Below are 20,806 nucleotides of genomic sequence, written 5' to 3'. Positions count from 1 at the left end.
CTCATGTTGCAATTTATTGACTACAACTGTACCAAAGCAGATGGAAATACTACAAAGGAACAAAGTTTTTAGTAACAGTAGGACCAGGCACACCCTCCATTTATTTATACATGTTCTCTCTAGGCTGAATAAATGTATTCAGTGTTTTTGTGTTACAAAGACAGCAAAGAGGAACACAAAATTTTACTTTCCAATTGCATATAAACCATTTAATTTTATTAACAATCATAAATTGACATTGGCCCAAATGTTTTCCTTATGACGGGATCTCAGGCATTCTCCAAGGACTCTTAGTTAAATATACTAACATAAGAACATTCAAAATAGACTTGTTACTCCTTCAACTTCAAAATATTTTTTAGGAGTTATGAACTTCTATGGTTTAAAAGCATCAGTGCATATACTAGACAAATGACAGGAACAATAACATGAAATGAAATGTTCACAAACTAGTCCAAATCTCCCTGAATAAGTCCTCATCTCAGACCTGACCACATCCTTGAGGGTTGCACGTACTGATGTATCCGCTCTTCTCAGGAAGGACAGTTCAAACCTCTACTTGTATCTCGTCGCTCTAAGCAGACGACTGGATAGTGGAACTTTTTAACACCAATTACATTAAAAGGTTCGCATACGAGGAATTAAAGTTTAGTCACTAGTTTAATATTCTTCCAATGCCCTTCTGAATAATGTAATTAAGTATAGGTGAATTTATTCAATCAATCCGGAAGAGATCATTTCCTGCATCCTGGTATTAATCATCCATCGTCTCAGGTCGGCGTTAAGCTGATTCAGGTCGTTTGCAGATGTGCATTATTATGAAACTTCTGAAGAACCTGAAGCAGCTCAGACAGGAAACACACGCCTGACGGTTTCATTACAGAGCTACACCAGATGTCATCTTCTCTCTAAAAGCGTCAAATAACCACACAAATTCAGAAATATCTTTTACATGTTTATTCACTATCACACTAAGTGCTCGCATTTCAAGATACATCTCATTGCCTTGCTTTTACACTGTAATGTCATTTGGAGTTAAAGTAGAAAGAAGACATGATCTAACAAGGTGTTTGTGTGTTTGAAACCTTCGGCCACTCTCACCCCCACAAAAAATAAAATAGAAAACAACAAAACAACGAAACACATGAAATATAAAGAGAAAACTGATGTCATGTGCAAGAGCCCCTCCAAAGTCAAGAGTGCTGGATGAGGTGGGTGTGTTAAGGGTGCTTCAAACCAGCGAGGGTCCCTATTCTGCTGGCGTGTGATTATTTTTCCAGTAAGGAAATGCCGCCGACTTCGGTTTGACCGAGTCTTTGGGCGTTTCTTCAGCTTTAAACTCAAGCTTTCAGGTAGAATTAAGGGGATTCTTAAAAGGATTCTCAATACACGTCACTACTTTGGGGATTCTTAGCTGAACTCCTTTTACTTGCATCTTTCTGGAAAAACAAAACAGTAATGTGGGAGCAGGTCTACGAGAAACAGGGTTGGAAAAGGGAAGAGAGCAAGTAGAGTGGAGGGGAGAGTTGTTAAAAACCTTTCCTCTACTGATGAAGCTTAGTTAGAGTGCAAGGGTGTTTCAGAGGGACACTAGTTGGGCTATGGAGTACCATGAGAACATGAAGGCGTGGAATTCAATGGAGCAGAAGGGTTCTGCTACTGAGAAACATCAGGAGGTCCAGTATACATGCTCCCTTCCTCCAGCGACTCCCCCTGTTCCCACAGCCGAGCACCAACGGGATCCCTAACACACATACAGGTATCCTTTAAGTCAGCTTACTGGGACTATGTACACTCAGGCACAGGTTTACACAAACCACAGGCCTAACAGAAAACTGATTGATCCAATAGAGCCAACCTGGATCAACCCACCCACCCCAATCCTCACTTATAACAACCACTGCCCACCCGTCTCCCCCCTGCAACCCCCACCATCTTGTGAGTGGGTATAGTGTGGAGCTCAGCGGATGGTGTATCGGACATAGGGCACTTCCACGTCTTCATCCGACAGGTCGTTACAGCATAGCTCAAACACCAGGGCTTTCACATGCTTTCCCAGCTTCTTTTTGGACACCTTAGTCACAATCTCCGTCATCCTATGAGACAAAGGAAAATACCATTATAGCAACAGATTAAACACTAGCATTTAACGTGCCTCAGTAATGTCATCTACTCACGGCAGGTCCAGTCTCTCTCTGAGTTTGGCAGCAGGCATGAAGAAGGAATAGAGCATGGACACTCCCTGAGAAAGCATGGTGATCTCCAACTTGTGCTCGGTCTAATGAGCGACAGAAGAAAGATGGGGTTTGTTAATTGTAGGCCAGAAATCATATGGCAACAAATTGAGGAGGGGAGTTGATGAGAATGTACTTTAAAGTAGTCCAAGAACTGCCGGAGTGTCATCTCCTCCCCGTTGGGCTGCAAACCTGTGACCTCAAAGCGATCCCACAACGTCCAATCAATTTCATAGTACTGCAAAAACATGAAGAGGGGGTTATGAGATGCTGATGTCGGTCACACAAAGCTATCACAAAGACACGATGCGTTTTCATTAAACAGAAGCTACTGACTGCCGTCTTTGCCAAAATGAAAAATGTAAAGTCATAAAACAGAAAGCTTTTAGAAAATGTATTCTCCTCAGCCCACACTGATCTCATCAGCGTGAGAAGGTGAGTTGAACTCACTTGCACCCAGGCAGGCAAACTGCATCTGCCTGGTGCATCAGTATTAGCATGGCTGGATCATCATTGGAGCTCAAAACATGTAATGACTATCTATGGTTACCCTTGTAGAGAGGATACTATGAATAGGGATATTTTCCCACAGTGGGGACACATGTGACTGTTCGATATCTTAAGAGCTCAAAACAAGTAAGTGGCTACCTTGTGTTTGGGAGCAGCAATGGGTTCAGAAAAGGCAAAGAAAGGCAGGGCCAAGTTCATGAAGCCATTCTTGAACGATTCTAGCTTCTTGTGACCTTGGACAATCTTGATGAGCTCCAGACACACCAGGCCCACCACTGCAGCCGTGGTAGTGGCGATGGCAGGAATGATCTTACCAGCTATCAGTTTGCTCTGGGTTGGAGGAGGAAGAATTTAACAGCAATGAAAAACAGGAGGAGACAACTTGCAGTAAAAGAACATTAACAATGAAAGACAATGCCAGGATTAAAACAATGTGAGCCCCCACCTTGTGTCTGTCTGTCGGGGGAATGTCATAGTTCTCTGCTCTCAGGTTGGATGCTGCCACAATGAAGTCCATGTGGAAGTTTGTGTCATCATCCTGTTACCGACAGGTCAAAGACCATCATTAGTTTTGTTTAAGTACAGCAGCCATGAGGATAATACACACACACGCAAAACACATTTGTCAGAGGATCGTGTGTACCTTCTCAAAGTCGATGGCGCTGAGTTTGAACTGTGAAGTCTCGGGGGAAGGCAGCTGGACCTTTAGCTCCTCCAGTCTTGAGTCATCTAATATTCCAAGAGAATAGTGGTCACAATCTCCTCAAAGCATCCTTAATGACACCAGACTATGGCTTTAATTTGTAAAGTACTAAAAGCAATAAATCATTCACATAAGCCAAACTTTGCCTGAAAATATGACTCCCGAAAAAACTATGAATTTAAGAGATTTGAGCATCTTACCAACAGAGGAATTACTATTCTGCAGGTCCTGATCAGAGACATGGATTTTAACTCCTGAACGAGGGGTAAAGGTCGGCACCTTGACCTCCTGCAAGATCTTGACCACACCTGCACGATCAGTGCGGCCTGGGAGGCCATATGTCTGAGCAAACAGGTTTGCCCCAGCCACAACATAATCCATGTGCAGCTCCTAGAAGGGAAGGAATTCTGTTACTAACTGGAATCTGAATAGATTAGTTAAAAGCAGATAATGCATCAAGTAGGTGCTCTTAAAAATAATGGATGGATACTTGCATTGCTAGTGCTGAAGTCTAGGTGGTGAGGACACCTCTTTGGGCCAGACCAGAAGGGGGCACCAGAGCTGGTGAGCTGAAAGACAGATGATAAACTTGCCTTACTAAACAGAAATGCAAAACCTTAAAGAAATGTAGGCCTTTGGGTTATTGGGGTCATTCATAAGACAGACAGAAGAAATAACAGGAAATGAGACGAAAGGTCAGTAAAATCAGGGCGCTCCATCTGTGCCTTACATTTGTAGCATTTAAAAAAAAAAAAAAAAACTGCACCTTGATTCAATAAGCAACACATTATTTGCTGTTAATGTGATGTATCTATATAGACCATTCATGGGGCCTGGTGTCACTCAGATTGGCTAAAGACTTGCACAGAGACGTTTTAAGCAGTAAGCCAGGGGATTCTAATACAGTGTGTTGAATGCAGGACTGAGATCAACTGATATCTTTGAGGGATGAGCTGAATAAAACCGCAATAAGCCTCTGCCCAACACCCTGCTCATTTTATTTGATTCACACTGCAAGAACAATGTTTACTCGCTGCTTAGAATTAAACAAGATGTTATATCTGTTATCAAAATTTTGGACTTAAAATATAAGAAACAAGAAAAATATAATATGGGACAAAGCAATACTGATTCTAGACAAATAAAGGGAGTGGAAATATTAGACCAGACTGATATCCACCAAGCGGTGAGCTCAATGTGTACCTGATCTGGGGGGAAGTTGTGCAGTAGCTGACGGATGTTGTTGCTGTATTGGCACTGCCAGTGGTTGCGTGCCCAGGCTACGCAGTCAGCCCAGCTATGGGGGCAGTCTGTGACGAGACTCTTGTAGACAGCCTCCAGCACCTCCACAGGCTGAGCTCCAGGCAGCTTCAGAGTACGCTCCATGAACTTAGGATCTCTGAAAGAACAATGATCATCGATCCAATAAGCTGGAGAAAAACCATGTGAAGAGCTGTTACCATTTGTTGGGATTGTGTTTCCTCCCAGTTTATATATGGTCAAACATACCACAAGGAGGTGCATGTTGAGCCCTTTTACAGAATGATTTACAGTATGGTAAGTTGTTTCAAAATAAGTAGAGCCACTTGTAGTGATTTCATTTTCACAAGTAGAAATTCTATTCTATGTAGAAGTGTTTAAGATATGTTAAACATTCTTGACAAGCATTTACAAGTAATGAAGAGATCGAAACATTCCATAACACTTGGAGACATCACTAACTGATAGATGTGAAAATAAGAAATTCTCGGTTTATTAATGCAAAGACGAGTCACTTTGAGCAAATCCTACATTTAGATAACTACAGTTCTGCCGTATAGTCACTTTTGGATGTCAAACAAGGCAACTCACGAGAGGTACTGCATGGCATTCTCTGGTGGCTGTTTGAATAATCCCTCAAACTCATCACGGGCCCACTGAAGAGAAGAAGATATTTAAAACAGATCAATATTACCGTCAATTCATGTAGTCAGAAGCACAATATGAAACTGTTTAACCCAGAGCAAAGTAGTAGCATCTTTAATCATTTTGTGAATTCTTTTGTGAGAGATATTATGTTCAAATCATACATATTTATGCAATTTCAAAACATTCACTGTGTGTTTATCTTTAACATTGTTATGTGCATCTCAGAGTGTACCGACCTGCAGTGTGTGTTCAATAGCATTTGGGAAGTTCTTCAGGGTACAGATGGGGATGGATTTCTCCGGTGGGTCTTGGCTGGAGCTGTATGACTCTGTGAGGAAGGGGATCACGACCTGGACGTTGCCTTTGGTGCCAAGAGTACCAGACTCCAGTAAGGGTTTACGGTAGTACACACACCTCCGATCCATGTACATACCTAAACAATGGGCAAAAACACAAGGCAGAGGGTAAAGCTCAAATACAGAGGGAGTGGGAAATAGAAAACAGATGGTTTAAAAAAATAAGATCCTAATTGTTTTTTAAAAGAAAAAGGAATTTAACATTCTTAAAAAAGATTTAAAATAATAAAAAATTTTGTGTCACTTACGTGCATCTACATTGTCCAGTGCGTTGGTCACTCCATCAAGGCTTTCAAAGAAGTCGTCGTCATAGACCCTCTCCGTGTCGGGGCCCACTCTGTTCTGGTGACCTGTGATCCTGATGGACGGGTTCATCTGCTTCACTGCCGCTGCTGCAGTATCGCTCTTCATTTTCTATCATCACACATACACACAAATGACATTAAATACTGACCTTTTCACTTTCTCTTCAAATACTAAGAATCGCACTGCAACAGGAGGGGTGGTTAATTGTGTTCATTCTTGTTGATTACTTGACCGATCTGTTTCTGTAGAGAGTCTATTAACTGTATAAAAACACTGCATGTTGTTGCTGGTTGAAGGTTCCATCAATAAGCACATTTTTACAATAATTATGGCCGGCAGCATGTCTGTCAGGAGCGGGTCCATCCAACCACAATTTGTTTTGTAACGTGTCACCCTTGAATAAACAGGCGGACAACATCATGTAACAATAATGGTGTTCCAGTAACACAGACTTACTGAAAGGTCACTGCATTTCATTTATCACCACATGATAAACCAATACTAATCTACCACACCCAGAATGAGCCTCCCCACTATCTAATGCTGATATCATCCATCAGCAGCAGTTGCATTAAGTGCAAATCACAATCAATTGCAATGAACAGGAAATCCAATGAAATATTAAATTCGATCAATAAACGGCCAAATTATGTCCTCGACCTACTTTGTATCCACCAAAAAAGGTAAATACTGACCGTCACGTCTGAGGGTCTGAAGAGGAACTGTCTGTTGAGGTTGGACTTCTCTATGGTGTCCATGTCCGTCACAATGACCTCGCCCTCTCCGCCAGCCAGTCCAATCATCGCAAAGTTTTTCATCAGTTCACAGCCAATGGCCCCAGCTCCAACCTGGGAGGATTACAGGTCACTCAGTAAAGCTACCAAAGTCATGCTCCATTTTCTCTATGTTCAAACACAATTTAACAAAAATAGTATTTAACCCTTCACTGTAGAAAAATCAAGGTTTTATTTATACATTCCTTAATGCCAGACAAGACCGGTAATAACCCGTTTTCATTATTGCCGAAAGATCCCATGAACATTATCTTCACGTTTACACTGAGATGGGAGATTAAACAATAAGGGTCCATGTTAGAAAAGCTTTTTTAAGGATAAGGATGCTGATATTTTTGTGAATATTGTGAACAAATTCCATTAAAAGAACAAAACAATGTTTTTTGGTCCGTTTTGCTAGAAGATTAAGAGGCAATAAAGAAGCATTTTATCTAGTACTATGTTATTTCCTGATGTTTGTAAGTCTTTAGACAACAGAGATTTATGGCAAAGAGGAATATCTTCTATCAGGTTTAGGTTACAGGGAAGTCTAGTTAATAGGATCATGGTTTTGATCTTTTCATGGGATTATGTTGGCAATAAGGAAACATAACATCACTGGCCTTATCCATTAAATTTCCCTTAGCAACAGTATGTCAGGAGATATTAGAACATTTTCCATTGGGTAACTCACCAGGAAGTAGCGTTGTTTGGCAAGCAAATCCTGCAGCTTGGTGCCAAACACTGCAATCTGCCCATCATAGCGACAGTTCCTCTGGGAGAAAAGAACAGAGGCAGAAAAGGGTTTAACATCATGGTTTGTCTCCCTTGTGTGCGTCTGTCCTCACTATCAATATGTGTGATTTAATAAGAACACCTACAGGGGCGCATTCTTCCTCGGTGAGTGTGACTCCTTCCTCTTCGGCCAAACACTCCAGGGCATCAAAATACAGCCACTGCATCATTGGCATAAATTTTCCTGTGCATGCCTAAAGAAGAGAGAACATGTAAAAAGAAGCAATTGAGTAATACAAAGAATTCTGTTCAGAGGGAGTTAGCAACACAGGCCGAAACATGTCCAATCCGATAAAAGTAAATCCACAGAGATTACTATAAATACATTACAGGAGAAATTGAGCTGCACATCACACCACTGACCTTCATCACTTCCTGCGCTGCCAGACCTCCAATGAATGCATTGACAGGGGCCAGGTCACCAGCAGAAACAAATGACAACTTTTTGATAAGAGCGTCATCCAACTGCTCCACTTTGGCAGAGCCGGCCTGGGCAGAGTTCACCTCCTTGGCTAATGTCAATAACTCTTCACCATCAGCCTGGAATACACAGTTCAGCAGGTTGGACATGTTGCAAAATTACAATTACAGCAGGTACAATACTAAACTCACTAACTTGTATTGACTGATATTTACTGTTTGCAAGGACAAGCTAATTAGCTTCTGCAGACCCATATTGAAAACATTACTAACACCAGGTTTCCTATAAATCTAAAAACCGTCAGAGCAACATCAAAACAAGGAAGGTAGGTTTTTTCCACAAGGTTTTAACTCCAAGCCAATGTGACATTCCAATTAACATATTATTAAAACAAACAGGGGTGATATTTACCCGGTTCCAAGGTACAGGAAGGTGGTTGTGTTTCTTCTGGAAGGCATGGATCGCCTGGAAGCCCACATGAAGCTGCCCTGGACGGTCGAACTTGGCAAAGTCTGTCAATACAAACTCTGGCTCAGCCATGGAGGAAGAGATGGATTTCTGCATAAGGAGAGAAATGCAAGACAGTGAGAAATGAGTCCACATATAATTTCCCACTGGTCAAAACAGATACACATGCCAACACATCACTTACAAAAGCAATCTTCTTGGGCATCTTGACCTGAGAGACAATTCCTCCTCTCACGTATTCCGTAAAACCAGTTGTGTCACAGATACTGAAGGTGTAGGGACCTGGACAGAGACGGCAAGTCATGTAACATTCATAATCAGGCTAAACAAGATGTGTCTTAAACCTTAACAGATCTTACCCAGAACTTTGATTTCCACTGGCTGGCAGCCATTGAGCTCAGTCATACCCTGAACCTCTGTGAAGGTGACAGAGTCGCCGCTCTCAAAGCCATGACGAGTCTCATCCAGACATGTCACAACCCCTTGATTGTCCTGGAGAGAGGAAAAAGTAGCAACTTGTCCTGAAGTCTGATCTTAAAACGCTAAAGCTACATTGACAAACATCCTCAGCCAGACTAACCTTGGTGATCATGGAAATCATGGCACTTAGCGGCTGCTCTCCATTGGTGTCATAGACGACCATCTCGTCACCAAAGTCACAGAAAAGCTGGCTGCAAAACAAAACGCATAATGCACATGAATGTTAGACAATGACAGACAGAAGTGGTTATAGATTTCATGAGAACAAACAAAGGGTCAGAATCTTACCCAAACAGGCCGCGTGTGTCTGCGATGACCAGCTTGATTCCTTTGCTGTGGCACACCTCCCCCACTTGATGCTGCTCTTCCAGATTTGAGTTGGTCAGTACTACCACCTAGAAATGCAAAAATAGACAAATTAAAAATAAAAGCTTCTTTCCTTCTTGAATGCTGAATGAGTCGGGTACAGGCCTCTGTACAAGTCATACCTGGAACTTGTTCATATAGTCTTCAGTGAGTTCTCCAGTGTAGGCGGTCACAGGAACGTAGCTATTGAGTTCAGCCAAACGGTGTTGGCTCACCTCGGCCCTGTTCTTCCCCAGATCTTCCTCCCGGAGGTAGAACTGAACACACAAAATACATAGGTGTTGATTTATAAACTTGGCATCAATTTCTCCCTGATATCTTTTCAATCCAGGTGAATGAATGGTAAATATGGTGATAAAGAAGAAAAGAACATCACAGTAATACATTTTTTGTTAGTAGACTTTATCTTATTTTGTACATAAGAAGTTGGCTTGGACTTGAAAGAATCAGTAAGAAACTGTGCTGAAATAAATAATAAGCTATCAAAGAAATGTGTGATGGCAGTTCCTCGCAATCCTGCCACGCCACACCCAACAATGTCTGCAGGAAAACGCTATTGTTTACAAAAATGTGAATGAGATGGTCAGTTTAATCGAGCTACAGCTGCTTGTGGAAGCATCATGAAGAACGATGGTATTTCAAATTTAGCGAAGTGTGGACAAGGTCTAAGATTAAGTGGTTGATTAAAGGCCACTCTCTATAGAAGCTGGATGACATTATAAGTATTAAGTGACAGATATTCATGTAGACTATTTAACTCAGCTTGAATGAGATTGGACACTGGGACAAATGCCAGGGGCTGATATAGAAATGTTTCAGAGCCCAAGGTTAAATTCAAACCGGAGGATCACTGATAGAGCTGACCTGCTGATCTAAAAACAACCATGCCAAATACAAAAAGGGGGTCTCAGCTGAGCCTCTTAAATGAACCTTCATCAGCATGGTCTTAAATAGCCACATCAAAATTCACGATGTCAGGCTGATAGACAAACTCACTATGTATTTATATTATATAATTATTTTTATTGTCTTATTACTGCTTTTATGTGTTCAAGTGTTTATTTACTTTTCTTGCTTTGTGGTCAAAGCACTTTGTAAACTGATTTTAAAAAGTGCCATATAAATTAAGTTTATTATTATATAAACAGTCTACCCACTGTAACAATGTTCTAAAACAGGCTTTAGCTCTACTACGATTATGACCCAGGGAAAGGCCACCCACTGATAAATCTGGGTCAGACCATGGTTAAGGGTGGGGGTGGCCGCAGTACTCTTTATGGATACAGCAAGTGACTCATAACAAAAGGCACAATGGACTTTGATATCAGGCTCAAAAACCTGCAACAATGTCTGTATGACTTAAAAAAAAAATATTTGAAGAGAATGTTGTTGTGCTAATGCAAAATAAGAATATACATGCGTGCTTCCCACCTGAGAGGAGAGGTCTCTCCATTCTGCAACTCCTTGGTCGTGTACAGTGACACTTCTTACTCCTCCCAAGATCACGTTCTTGGCAATCTCCACTCCAAGACCTCTCATACCAGAGATAAGGACATTGGAGTTCTGCATGCGCTTCATAGCTTCATGGCCCAACACGTAACTACATGGGGAGAGAAAGTACCATCAGCACACCTCTGCATTTTTAATGCCAAACTATAAATAAAAATAGGTTTGCGTGTTCTCCATTGTTTGGACAAGACTTATACAGAGAGAGAGGACTTACAGTTGTCTGGAGTACAGGCCTTCGTCAATCTCAGCATCATTGCCATTCTTAGCCATGCCCTAAGGAGAGACAGCAGGAGGTGCAATTAAGTTTGTGTTACAAGTTCTATCCAAAAGTACACAGCGCATGTGATAGTGCTTACGTTGGCAGGTGTGTGGGACAGATCAGTTCTGACAGAGTTAGAGGAGGAGCAGTGGGATCCCGTCTTCGTCTCTGTTCCTGACAAGCGACGCTTCTTGGACAGCGGCGAGCTGGACATCTGTGCATCAGCAAAACACCAAAATGAACAACAAGCTGAGTATTGTTGCATCACACCTCCCCTTTACCAATGTATATAAATTCATTTACAATGGATAACAGAATAACTCAAGTTTGACATGTGCACCAAAAAAAAAAAAATCAATATCCAGAGTCCACATCAGGCTTTTCGTTGAGGTTTTGAAAAGAAAATTGATTAAACTACAGATGCAAATTCGCGAGATATATAATTCATTGCTATGGTTTGATTGAGATGAGTTCCCGAGCTAAAGGCTACCTAATCCCCTTCATGTTGAAGAGAGGATTTCTGGTCTAGAGAGCAGCTGGGCTGGCTGCAGGCCAAAAACAAATCTGCTAGAAAACGAACTAAGCCTGGGAAGAGACGTGAATAACAGCATTATCAATCCCTTTCACGCTCAGAGACAGCGTTGACTTGTTTATGTACTTCCATTGTTTATTGTACCAGAACCATGAACTGCCAACATTGTTTCAAGAAAAACAGCTGAATCATTAAAACTTCACTGCGGTAAAGTGAACACTACCGCACACTGGCTCGCAGGTGTGGACACAAGGATCACAGTGTTCTATTCGGAACAATCCTCTGAAATCGCTATATTAAAAGGGAGCGTTTATTAGCGATTATAATATTTTAAGATTAACACCCGAGCATAACGTGATTATGGCAATTTTTTGGGGAAAGCTCATTCACTTCTGAGAGAAAAATAGGCCGCAGTATCTGTAACACTCCCACCGCCCGACGATCGGCCACAATTTCCGCATCCAATGCAGCCAACTTACCTGTCGTCTAGAAATAAACAAACTTTCACCTTTTGTAAACCTCTCTGCATTTAATATTTGTGCAAGTCAACGCTTTAATAATCAGTACAACACATTTAGCTGGTTTTCCCGTGATATATTATACACGGGTGTCTTCGTGAAAACGAAAATGAAGGCATCCGGCATGATACAGCAAAGCACCGAGCCTCCCTCCCGACTCACTGTTATTGCTAGTTCCTCTGCACAACGTCGTTAACTGACCATTTTGTACACGTTTGAGAAAAGCTCGGTTGAATGTCAGTAAGCCACACGGAGAGGGACACCAATAATTAGGTAGACGCTAATTAATTAACCGATTTGGCAAGTGGACAGAGTCGCCACATGAATAACTCAGGAGGCAAGAAAACACCACTGTCCGCCCCTGGCCACCAGCTCCTCGGCCTCGGGCCTGCATCAGCCCCGGTGCGGAACACAACTTTACAAGCTAGCAGCTGAAGCTATGCTCGCAATCTGCCCCGCAAACAATAGCGACGGTTGTATTTTGACACCCGACAACCGCGGCTCATACACGGATGTGGCCTCACGCTCCGACGGCTAACAGAGGAGCGGATATCCAACTTTATCGCTCGACGGGAACAATCCAGGAAAATGAAAGAGTAGCCATTACACTCGTGCCTCATTGATTTCGCCTTCCTTACCAATAATGATTCTCGGTCCCTTCCCAATGCGAACCCGCTCCTCTCCCGCTGTGTCTGGATGTCAGTGCTGACGACGACGGGAGATTCGACGGTTTAGTACGGAGAAAATGGACGCGGGGTGCCTGGTGAGGACGGTCTGCTGCTATATTGTCGAGTCACTACGTCGCTGGCTCAGTCTCTCCGGTGTGATTGCGCTGCTGGCTTCGCGACTGCAGACGGGAACAAAACCAAAATGGCAGACGGGGAGGAAGGGGCGGGGGGAGCCGTGACGCTCGGGCCGAGACGTAGCACGGGGAGAGGGCGGCGGGGAGCACGCTGCTCAGCCCAGGCGCACAGCTGATTGGTCGGGAGGGCCGAAGCCAACTCGTCCCGCCCCCCCCCCCCTGCTGCCAGAGGATGCATGCCTTGTACAGTAGATAACTGTACAATGAACTGCTGGACCTCCACACATCCGTGCCAGAAACACCTTGCAGGTTTCCTGAAAACGCACACGGAGCCTGTCTGGTGTTAATGCAAGAGAAGGGAAGTCACACCCACTGAACATCAGTCATCTTTTTTTAAAGTTAAAGTCCCGTCTACCAGTGCTGAATGGAGTCCATCAGCAAGCAAGCATCTTGAGAAGTCGTTTGTGGGGGAAGACTGCGAATACAAAAGCTCACACCACACGTGCCACAATGCACTGTACAAAGAAAACAACACATCTTTAGGGCAGAGCCATGCTTGATGTGTCCCTACTGCGACCTGCTTAATGGTTTAACCACGTGAAGCTATTCCTGATTTCTGCTAAACACACGGGTAGTGCCAGCCTGACGACGGAGGCAGGTACACACATCGACTAGCTGTGGCGATGCTGATCGTCTTGGGCCCTCAGTCACACCGAGGTTAGGGGTGAGCATTCCTTGCAAAGGAGGAGTATTGGGGGAGGGGGTGCCTAGCAAATGACAAAGGCCCCGGCAAAGAGTGGGCCGCGGATTCTCGGGTACACATGTCGAGGGGATCCCCGTTCTCATCTCCGTGCTGCCAAATGATTAAATTAAACACTATTTTCCTCTGGTCTACTGGATCTGAAACCTATATAATCAATGTCACGTTAACAGGCTGCCTGGACTTGGCAACCAGAGAAGAGACACTATTCAATATTACGTTATTGTGGTTACATCGATTTTCTTGCTACCTTATTGTTAACCTAACAAAAAACAACCAATGGAGAATATATATCTCCAGCAGCTTCTGGGCTTCGTGGTGCAAGTTACCTTTAGATCAACAGCAAAGCGTCCATCTAATGTTTGTAGCCAACTAGCCTTCCACCTACTGTTTATGACTGAATATTAAACAACACCCACGAGCACATAAAATGTGCAAATGCTAATTAAACATTATTAGTTGCGTGGCAGAGGCTGGTTGGCCACGGGTCCCGAGGCTGGGAGCCGAAATGCTTCGGATAGCCGACGGCAACTCACAATAAAGGCGACCTTTAATGCAGCTCAAACGACTGCGTAGTTGTTAGCATGTGTGCGGCTAGCCGTGGAGCTATCTAGCCACCCAGCGACTTTTCCCCCTTCCAGTGCCGCTACGGTGGCTAACTAGCTAACGTTAGCCAACTAGCTGGGGGGCGCTAACACTAGCGAGACGAGCGAGCGCACAAGTGTGTAAGAACTTACCACATCCGATATTACTCGGCCTGATCTGTAGTATCAAAAAAACGACTGGGGTGAAAGCAGGGACGCTAAGAAACAACGTGACAGGATCAACAGTGCCGCTGACTGCAAACTGGAAAGTGTGTCAGGGTGGCGGGCTCTGTGTGAGTTTTTCCGCTGGACGGCTGCCTGCCCGGCTGTTCACGAAACGTTTCCCCTCACTCTATTTCAGTTCAAAGCAAAGCAAAGCAGCAACATGTGCACGTTACAGGCGCGACCATCGCTCCAGTCCACAGGGTCCAGAGAAAACACAACTGCCATGAATACATTGTTTTTTTACTCGGTTATGATATTAAAACACAGCCCCCCCCACACAGAGTAGTGTACTGGAATACACATTGCTACGAGATTGAGTCGTTTGTTTATTGTCCACGTGCACGGATATTTTTCAACCCCCCCCCGTACTTCCACAAAGGGTGGACCAACCCGAGGTTCACGCAGGGCCTGATGGGACTTGTAGGCATAGCGGGATTTCAGAATGAGTCCGTGGTGATTGGATAACGGTTCTTTCAGCTCCACTGCCGTCGTTGTAATTCGATTAAAAGCGTCAAACTGAGTCATCATCTCAAACTTTTAAGAAACAAAACAACTCCAAATGTTTTTTTGTTTTTTTTTAGTTTAATTGAAAGACTTGCAAACAGAGCACGGTTTACATATAGGGACAGAATAGTGGATGTGTAGACATGTGGTGGGAAAAAAGCACAGAAACTTGTTTTACATAGATTTAAAAGCAGAATGAAATTCAGAAAGAACTTTTTACACAATTAAAAGTAGCAAATACAGACGGCACTTTCCAATTAACAGAACCAAATGAATGTGTCGACAAAACAAACTTTCTGGTCAGGACCGTAGACTGTATATAAAGATGGACCATAAGACTTCCCCCCCAAAAAGTGAAGCCAAAGCGTCTTGATCACCACCTGTTGGCCAGCTGTGGGATAGGTCATAAACCCCACCTGCTCCATGATAGCAGATGAGACATGGACCACATTAAAAATTCCAAGTACATGTTAAATATTCTTTTTTTGTGATTTTGGGTAGTTGTTATCATGCTGATGTAGGTTCAAGGGTTCATTTATCTGATAAGTTTGGTTTTAATTCATTATTTGATGCTTATGGGCTGAGATGTCATGATTGACAGATGAGACTGATTCACGATTGATCGAGTTTGTGTATTGACGGGAACTCACTACCTCATCCCCTGAATCGCTACTAAGCAGACTCTGGCCCACAGGATGGAGGCCTTTGCATCCACTATAATTCAGCTTAATTTTCTGATGTAGGGGGAGTAACTGGAGTTGCATCTTCCAGCTTTATATACAATCTATGATCAGGACTTTTGGAGAACTCTGGAAAAAGAAGAGGAAATGTGTGTGTGTGTTTGTGTGTGTGTTTTATTGCAAAGCCTTTATACAATAACATCTTGCATCTAAACCTTTCCCCCAGCCCTCCAACATGTGTGGAGTATCTCACAAGACTCTGAGTGATGGTTCAAGTTTAAGGACACTATATAACAAAAGAAATCTTTTTTCAGCAGCCAGTGGAAATCCTTGATCAGTTTAGTTTCACATACTTCTGTACAACGATGTAACTGCGAGCTGATGATATAGCAGCCTCACTGTACAAGGAATAGTTACATAAATAAAAAGGAATGGAAACTTCAATGAAAATGGATGAGCAGATTTTGAAAAAATAGGTAAAATGTCAGTTCGGATATAAGGAAGGTCACGACGTGAGCAAAGACTAGGAACCCAGGTTTTTATTTACATTTTCTGGGAATAATGCAAATCAAAACACTTGCTCAGCTTATTTTACTTGTGTAGCTTTGCGATTTTGAGCTTGGATTTCAATACGAGGTGATTGTGCGGAGTGCATTCATGCACACAATCTGGACTTAAAATACAAACAACATTGGTGCGATCTTTGTCTTTGCAGCTGCCATAAAGACAGATAAAGTACTTTACTCCCCTTAGACCCCAGTTTTCTGAGTGTCATAGGGAGATTACTCTAAACAGCCATCTCAGTGTGAATACACAGCTAAACCAAGCAACACTGTGTATGGTTACTTTTCCTCTGGTGAGCATACGATATAATACTTCTGGGTGAGGGTCGTTAAACCCTCCAATTTAAACTTTAAATCCAGTGCGGCAGTTGTTGGATTTTGCATCATGGACACCTGCTTTATAGACCCCTGCCCATCCCAGCTCTGGGTGACTGGCTGGGATGTACAGCACCCCTCTGTCCATCCCCGTCTTCCTGCTCTCCTGCCACCTGGGCTGAGGCTTGTGTGGGTGGAGAGGGTGGGGGGTAGGAGGGCGGAGGGATAGTAAGGCGAGGGAGAGATGGCAGGGCGGGCCTGGGAGAGGTGGGAAGAGGTGGTGGGGTGGCCGAAGTTGCAGTCGAGGAGTGTGCGCGGGAGGTGGCGGGCGAGGCGTGTGTGCTCCGGGCACGTGGCTGTTCGGCCGGGCAGTCACTGATCTGCTCCAGTAGCGAGGGCATGTCTCCCTCAATCTTCTCCAGCACGGCTGCCATTTGCTTTTCTATCTGCTCTATCACGCTATCCATTTGCCAGTCGCTTGTAGAGCTGCTCCCGCCTCCTCCATGCTGTAGCCCTGTCCCATATAACGCTAACCCTCCACCACTTGTATACAGGGAGCTGTATGGACTCACGTAGCTCCCTGCCATCCCCATCCCAACTTCTGGGTTGTAAGGTGTGGCATGACGGCCCAAGCTAGCAGAACTGCCAACTGTGTAACAACCCTGTCCGGTCACAGGACCTGCCCGGGCTATGCTAAACTCAGCACTGTATCTGTCTGTTCTCCTGGAATCCTGATCCCTTCTACCAACAGGGCTAGCATCACCCCTTAACCTAACTCCTAGTCCTACATCTGCCACAGCTCCGGGCCCTATAGCTGGAGTGACTGCCGCTGCCACTGACCTTTCTGCCACAGCCTCTGGTAGTTGTGTCTGACACCAGCTTCCGTCCGTCTCGTCCTTTTGTCCCTTCTGAGGGGCTCCTCTCTTCTCTGGCGAGGCTGTGGCGTCAGCAGATGCTGTGGGCGGAGTGCCATGGAGCGTTGCAGCCATTTTACGTTTGCTGCTGGGATCAGGGGACGTGGATGTGTGTTTTTTGTCAAGATTAGTGCCTGAAGAACCGTCTAACAGCTTGGAGGGGTCATGCGTCGCCTCAGGGGTCTGTTTGGATTCTGGAGGAAATCTATTTTGACCCAAATTGGCAGCCATTTTCCTGGTTCCATCACCTGCTGCCTTCTTTGAACCAATCATATCAGGCTCCTCTTGTGTGAGTATGGTGGCTGCATGTGTCTGACAGAGAGGTTCCTGAATATCTGATGGGGAAGTTCCCACAGACGGGCCTAAAGTCATGTTTATCTCCTCAAGTTTTTCTTCTAGCTTACTCCTCCCCTCATCCTGGTCCATACCTGGTGGCGTGTTTTCAACGGTGACCTCTAAAGACACACTACTGGATGTCACCCCTCCATCGCTTGTCCCCTTCTCTCCCTCCTCACTTGTACCCTGAGACACACCGCCCTCGCCGTCTCCTGTCTCTTCGCTGCCCTGACCTTCGGCTGAGCTGTCAATTAAACCCTCTGAATTCTTCAGTCGTTGCATGAAGGTGGTCACACGGATCGCTTTCTGCAGAACAGATAGAGGCAAAGAAAAAGGAGAGAAGGATAGCAGGAGGAAGAAAATTAAAGAAAACACAAACCCTTGATACTATAGTTGATTATGGTAAAGCATAAAAAATAAGCTTCCAAGACAAGCGTTGGACAAAAAGCTTGTCTAGGCACCATGATCTAGCACCATCATACTATGAGATATGATTCACATCAAGTGAACAGTGCGGTTAGATTATTGCCAGTTGTTTACTTCGAGGAGGCTATGACATATTGCACCCAGTTTTAAATCAATCTCAAGACTCACTCTCCCCAAGCAACTCCTTGACTGCTTGTTGACAGAGTGGAAAAGGCAAATGAGCAGATAAGTGTGAATTTCCTTCCCCTTCACTTATCTCACTCCTTTCAATTTGACAAACACTGAAGGAGTTCAGGGGAATGTGTGATCTTAGAGGTTGTTTCTAAACCAAGGAATTGATTCTCTTGAAGCGAGACAGCCGTTTGGACACAGAAATATCACGGAATACAACATGGCTTGACGGAGCAGCTTCTGTATATAGTTTCAAGTATGACTTGAATGTAACACTGAGGTACAGTATGGGACAATGAGCCAGGATTCACGTAAGAGGAATGACAGAGGGCCTTAACAGTTCAAATCACTGCACTTCAACAGTCCACAGTGGCCTATATCCCATATATCCTTTCCATTTCTCCCTCCTTATCTACACTAATGTAAAACAGGTATGTTAGCAGCAAACCCTCCTTCCTGTTGTTGATCATTATCTTGTTTGCACCAGTCTGGTTTTTACAAACGAGTGCAGATGAGGAGTAAGAAAGGAGCAGAGCGGGCCACTATGAACATCTGAGCCTAATCCAATGAAGACAAGTGGGGCAAAAGTGGATGGATCTCTTCTGGAACAGGCAGAGTGACAGTGGACAGGAACAGAGCTTATGAGAAGAGGTTCACTTTAGCCAAGGCCATGATCAATACATCTGAAAGCAGACTGAGGTTTAACATTAATGTGTTTTCTCGTTTGGTTAATTATTATTAACTACATAAACCTTTTTTTGCTTCATGAGGGGGTTCAGCCATATGAAAGATGTTGTTTTTATTGAATCATGCCAGACTTAATGTGAGTTTCTGCCCACGCTCCGTCCTTCCACTCTCCCTCAGAATGATCTACAATACCTTCAACTCCTGGGAACCACATGGGGGAAAGAGAGAAGAGGATTATAGCTGTTACTTATGCTGTTAATTCAGCACTTCCACCACGATAACCTCCTTCTTTGTCTTCAGCGTTCATTTCCCCCATGACACCCTGATGAACCATATACAGTATCATGCAAATTTAAACATGCATCTGCAGAGCTGTATGCGGAACTAAAAGCATCATCATTACAAATAGGCCAATTATTCTCATATTCATTGAAGCCATTTTTAAAACAGACGCCTGCTTTCTCCGTGTTATGACAAACTTCATTCGCTGCAATAGAAAAAAAGTGAAAGTGAATCCGTACCCGCCATTTGGCTTTCGCAAAGTTCTTCTCAAACTGGGCACACACACCATCCTTCAAGTTCTTCTCTGAGGCCCCATTCCCCGCAATCCTGATGCAGAGGACAGACAGCACACAAGTGAGAGAGAGCCCTGAAGATGTGTATCAGAATGTTTTTGTCCTTGTGAATACAGCACATGTGCACAGAGTTACCATTCATGCCAGAGTGCATCCTGTGCAGTGATTCTCAGCATCTGGTCCACCTCCATAAGTCGACAGACGAGCTCCTTAGCTGAAAGAGAAAGAGCAATGATATATGGTATATGATATATTTGACATATGTGATATATTTGACATATGTGACATCAAATATCTTAATTATCTGCCCTTTGAATAAAGGCGACTGACAGGCAAACATATAGTCAGAACTTCAGCTGGGTGGTTATTATCAGCGTCTGGTGGAGCCTTGTACCTGCAGGTGAAATGTCATCCCAGTAAGGAGTATCAAACTCAAAGTCCCCAGCGACAATGCGACAGAAGATGATGCGATTATGCAGATCTGTGTTCTCCTCCTCTGTCTCATCATAAAAAGGAGGGTTACCTGATAAGCTGCAAAAAAAGGAAGGAGATAGAGGGAGGGATATAACTCCAAAACAGTAACTACTGGAAACAGCCTTCATAAATAAAGCAAAGCAATTATTCAGCTAAAAGTTTTAGATTGCAGCTGAGTCCTGCAAGATATTTTAAATTATAGCTTTGGTATTTACTAATGGAGACTCACAGTATGAACATTATAACACCCACAGCCCAGCAGTCCACAGGACGACCATATCGGTGCCGAGCCACCACTTCAGGAGCTGAGAAAGAACAAATAGAAGAGCAGACATACAGTGAGTGTCAGAGGAAGAGATATTGAAATGGCATCAGACCAAATTTATAATTTTACCCTGCAAAGACAATAGCTCCCCTTTTTCACACTCCTTTTCTCATTCCTTTCCTGTCATGGCCTCTGTTCGCTTTCCTTATTTATTTGTCTAATTACTCAGCTCAGCATCATGAATAACTGCCCTGGCCTTTCAGCAGAAGGAACCAGGCCAAAGCACAGCTCTGCTCTCCAAGCTGCCCTCGCATAAAACTCAGAGAGACAGAGAGTAGTGAGACAGCGCACAGGATGTGAGAGGACATGAAAAGAGATAATGAGTGG

The 20,806-nt window shown here is 43.7% G+C and overlaps 2 protein-coding genes and 1 non-coding gene across 5 annotated transcripts in view; all 3 read right to left on the bottom strand.

Moving 5' to 3' along the window:
* Positions 1 to 942: 942 nt before the first annotated feature.
* Positions 943 to 14,810, bottom strand: LOC117764000 (ubiquitin-like modifier-activating enzyme 1). 2 transcript variants are annotated; one of them, XM_034589382.1, is made up of 27 exons: positions 12,777 to 13,167; positions 11,186 to 11,302; positions 11,044 to 11,102; positions 10,752 to 10,920; positions 9,443 to 9,577; positions 9,243 to 9,349; positions 9,055 to 9,145; positions 8,834 to 8,966; positions 8,659 to 8,756; positions 8,418 to 8,564; positions 7,949 to 8,125; positions 7,672 to 7,779; positions 7,485 to 7,565; positions 6,713 to 6,865; positions 5,960 to 6,125; positions 5,592 to 5,788; positions 5,299 to 5,363; positions 4,651 to 4,846; positions 3,942 to 4,016; positions 3,648 to 3,837; positions 3,388 to 3,473; positions 3,190 to 3,282; positions 2,883 to 3,074; positions 2,371 to 2,472; positions 2,178 to 2,278; positions 1,933 to 2,096; positions 943 to 1,744 (listed from the first exon to the last, which is right to left on the bottom strand). In XM_034589382.1, exons 2-26 carry the CDS (start codon positions 11,300 to 11,302, stop codon positions 1,961 to 1,963), a joined length of 3,174 nt encoding a protein of 1,057 aa, XP_034445273.1. In that variant the 5' UTR covers positions 12,777 to 13,167; the 3' UTR covers positions 943 to 1,744; positions 1,933 to 1,960. The 2 variants fall into 2 exon arrangements, with proteins under 2 accessions (XP_034445273.1, XP_034445274.1); XM_034589383.1 differs by lacking the exon at positions 12,777 to 13,167 and adding an exon at positions 14,438 to 14,810 and having other exon boundaries at positions 952 to 1,744.
* Positions 2,652 to 2,753, bottom strand: LOC117765444. Its single transcript, XR_004614593.1, has one exon. It is a non-coding gene; the product is annotated as a small nucleolar RNA U6-53/MBII-28 (small nucleolar RNA).
* A 280-nt stretch (positions 14,811 to 15,090) lies between the features above and the next one.
* Positions 15,091 to 20,806, bottom strand: part of camkvl (CaM kinase-like vesicle-associated, like) — a 37,118-nt gene continuing 31,402 nt past the window's right edge. Inside the window, exons 7-12 of one of the 2 annotated variants that reach the window (XM_034589386.1) lie at positions 20,384 to 20,459; positions 20,075 to 20,211; positions 19,816 to 19,894; positions 19,627 to 19,714; positions 19,298 to 19,306; positions 15,091 to 18,127 (exon numbers count right to left, since the gene is read on the bottom strand). In XM_034589386.1, the coding sequence (XP_034445277.1) occupies positions 16,655 to 18,127; positions 19,298 to 19,306; positions 19,627 to 19,714; positions 19,816 to 19,894; positions 20,075 to 20,211; positions 20,384 to 20,459 (1,862 nt within the window). In that variant the 3' untranslated portion in view covers positions 15,091 to 16,654. The remainder of the gene's footprint in view (positions 18,128 to 19,297; positions 19,307 to 19,626; positions 19,715 to 19,815; positions 19,895 to 20,074; positions 20,212 to 20,383; positions 20,460 to 20,806) is intronic. The other variant, XM_034589387.1, reaches the window with a different exon arrangement.

Source organism: Hippoglossus hippoglossus, chromosome 7 (assembly GCF_009819705.1).
Source record: "Hippoglossus hippoglossus isolate fHipHip1 chromosome 7, fHipHip1.pri, whole genome shotgun sequence".
In the NCBI taxonomy this organism is placed as follows: Eukaryota; Metazoa; Chordata; class Actinopteri; order Pleuronectiformes; family Pleuronectidae; genus Hippoglossus; species Hippoglossus hippoglossus.
Note: the sequence above shows the minus strand (reverse complement) of the source record. Positions and strands in the feature narration are given on the sequence as shown.

Excerpts from the sequence above, each read along its gene's own strand:
- LOC117764000 (XM_034589383.1), bottom strand. The coding sequence starts at position 11,302 with ATGTCCAGCTCGCCGCTGTCCAAGAAGCGTCGCTTGTCAGGAACAGAG. Across the intron at positions 7,566-7,671 it reads CCGAGGAAGAATGCGCCCCT|AGGAACTGTCGCTATGATGG; the intron begins GTAGGTGTTCTT and ends CTTTTCTCCCAG. Across the intron at positions 6,126-6,712 it reads TCAGACCCTCAGACGTGACG|AAAATGAAGAGCGATACTGC; the intron begins GTCAGTATTTAC and ends GTGTGATGATAG.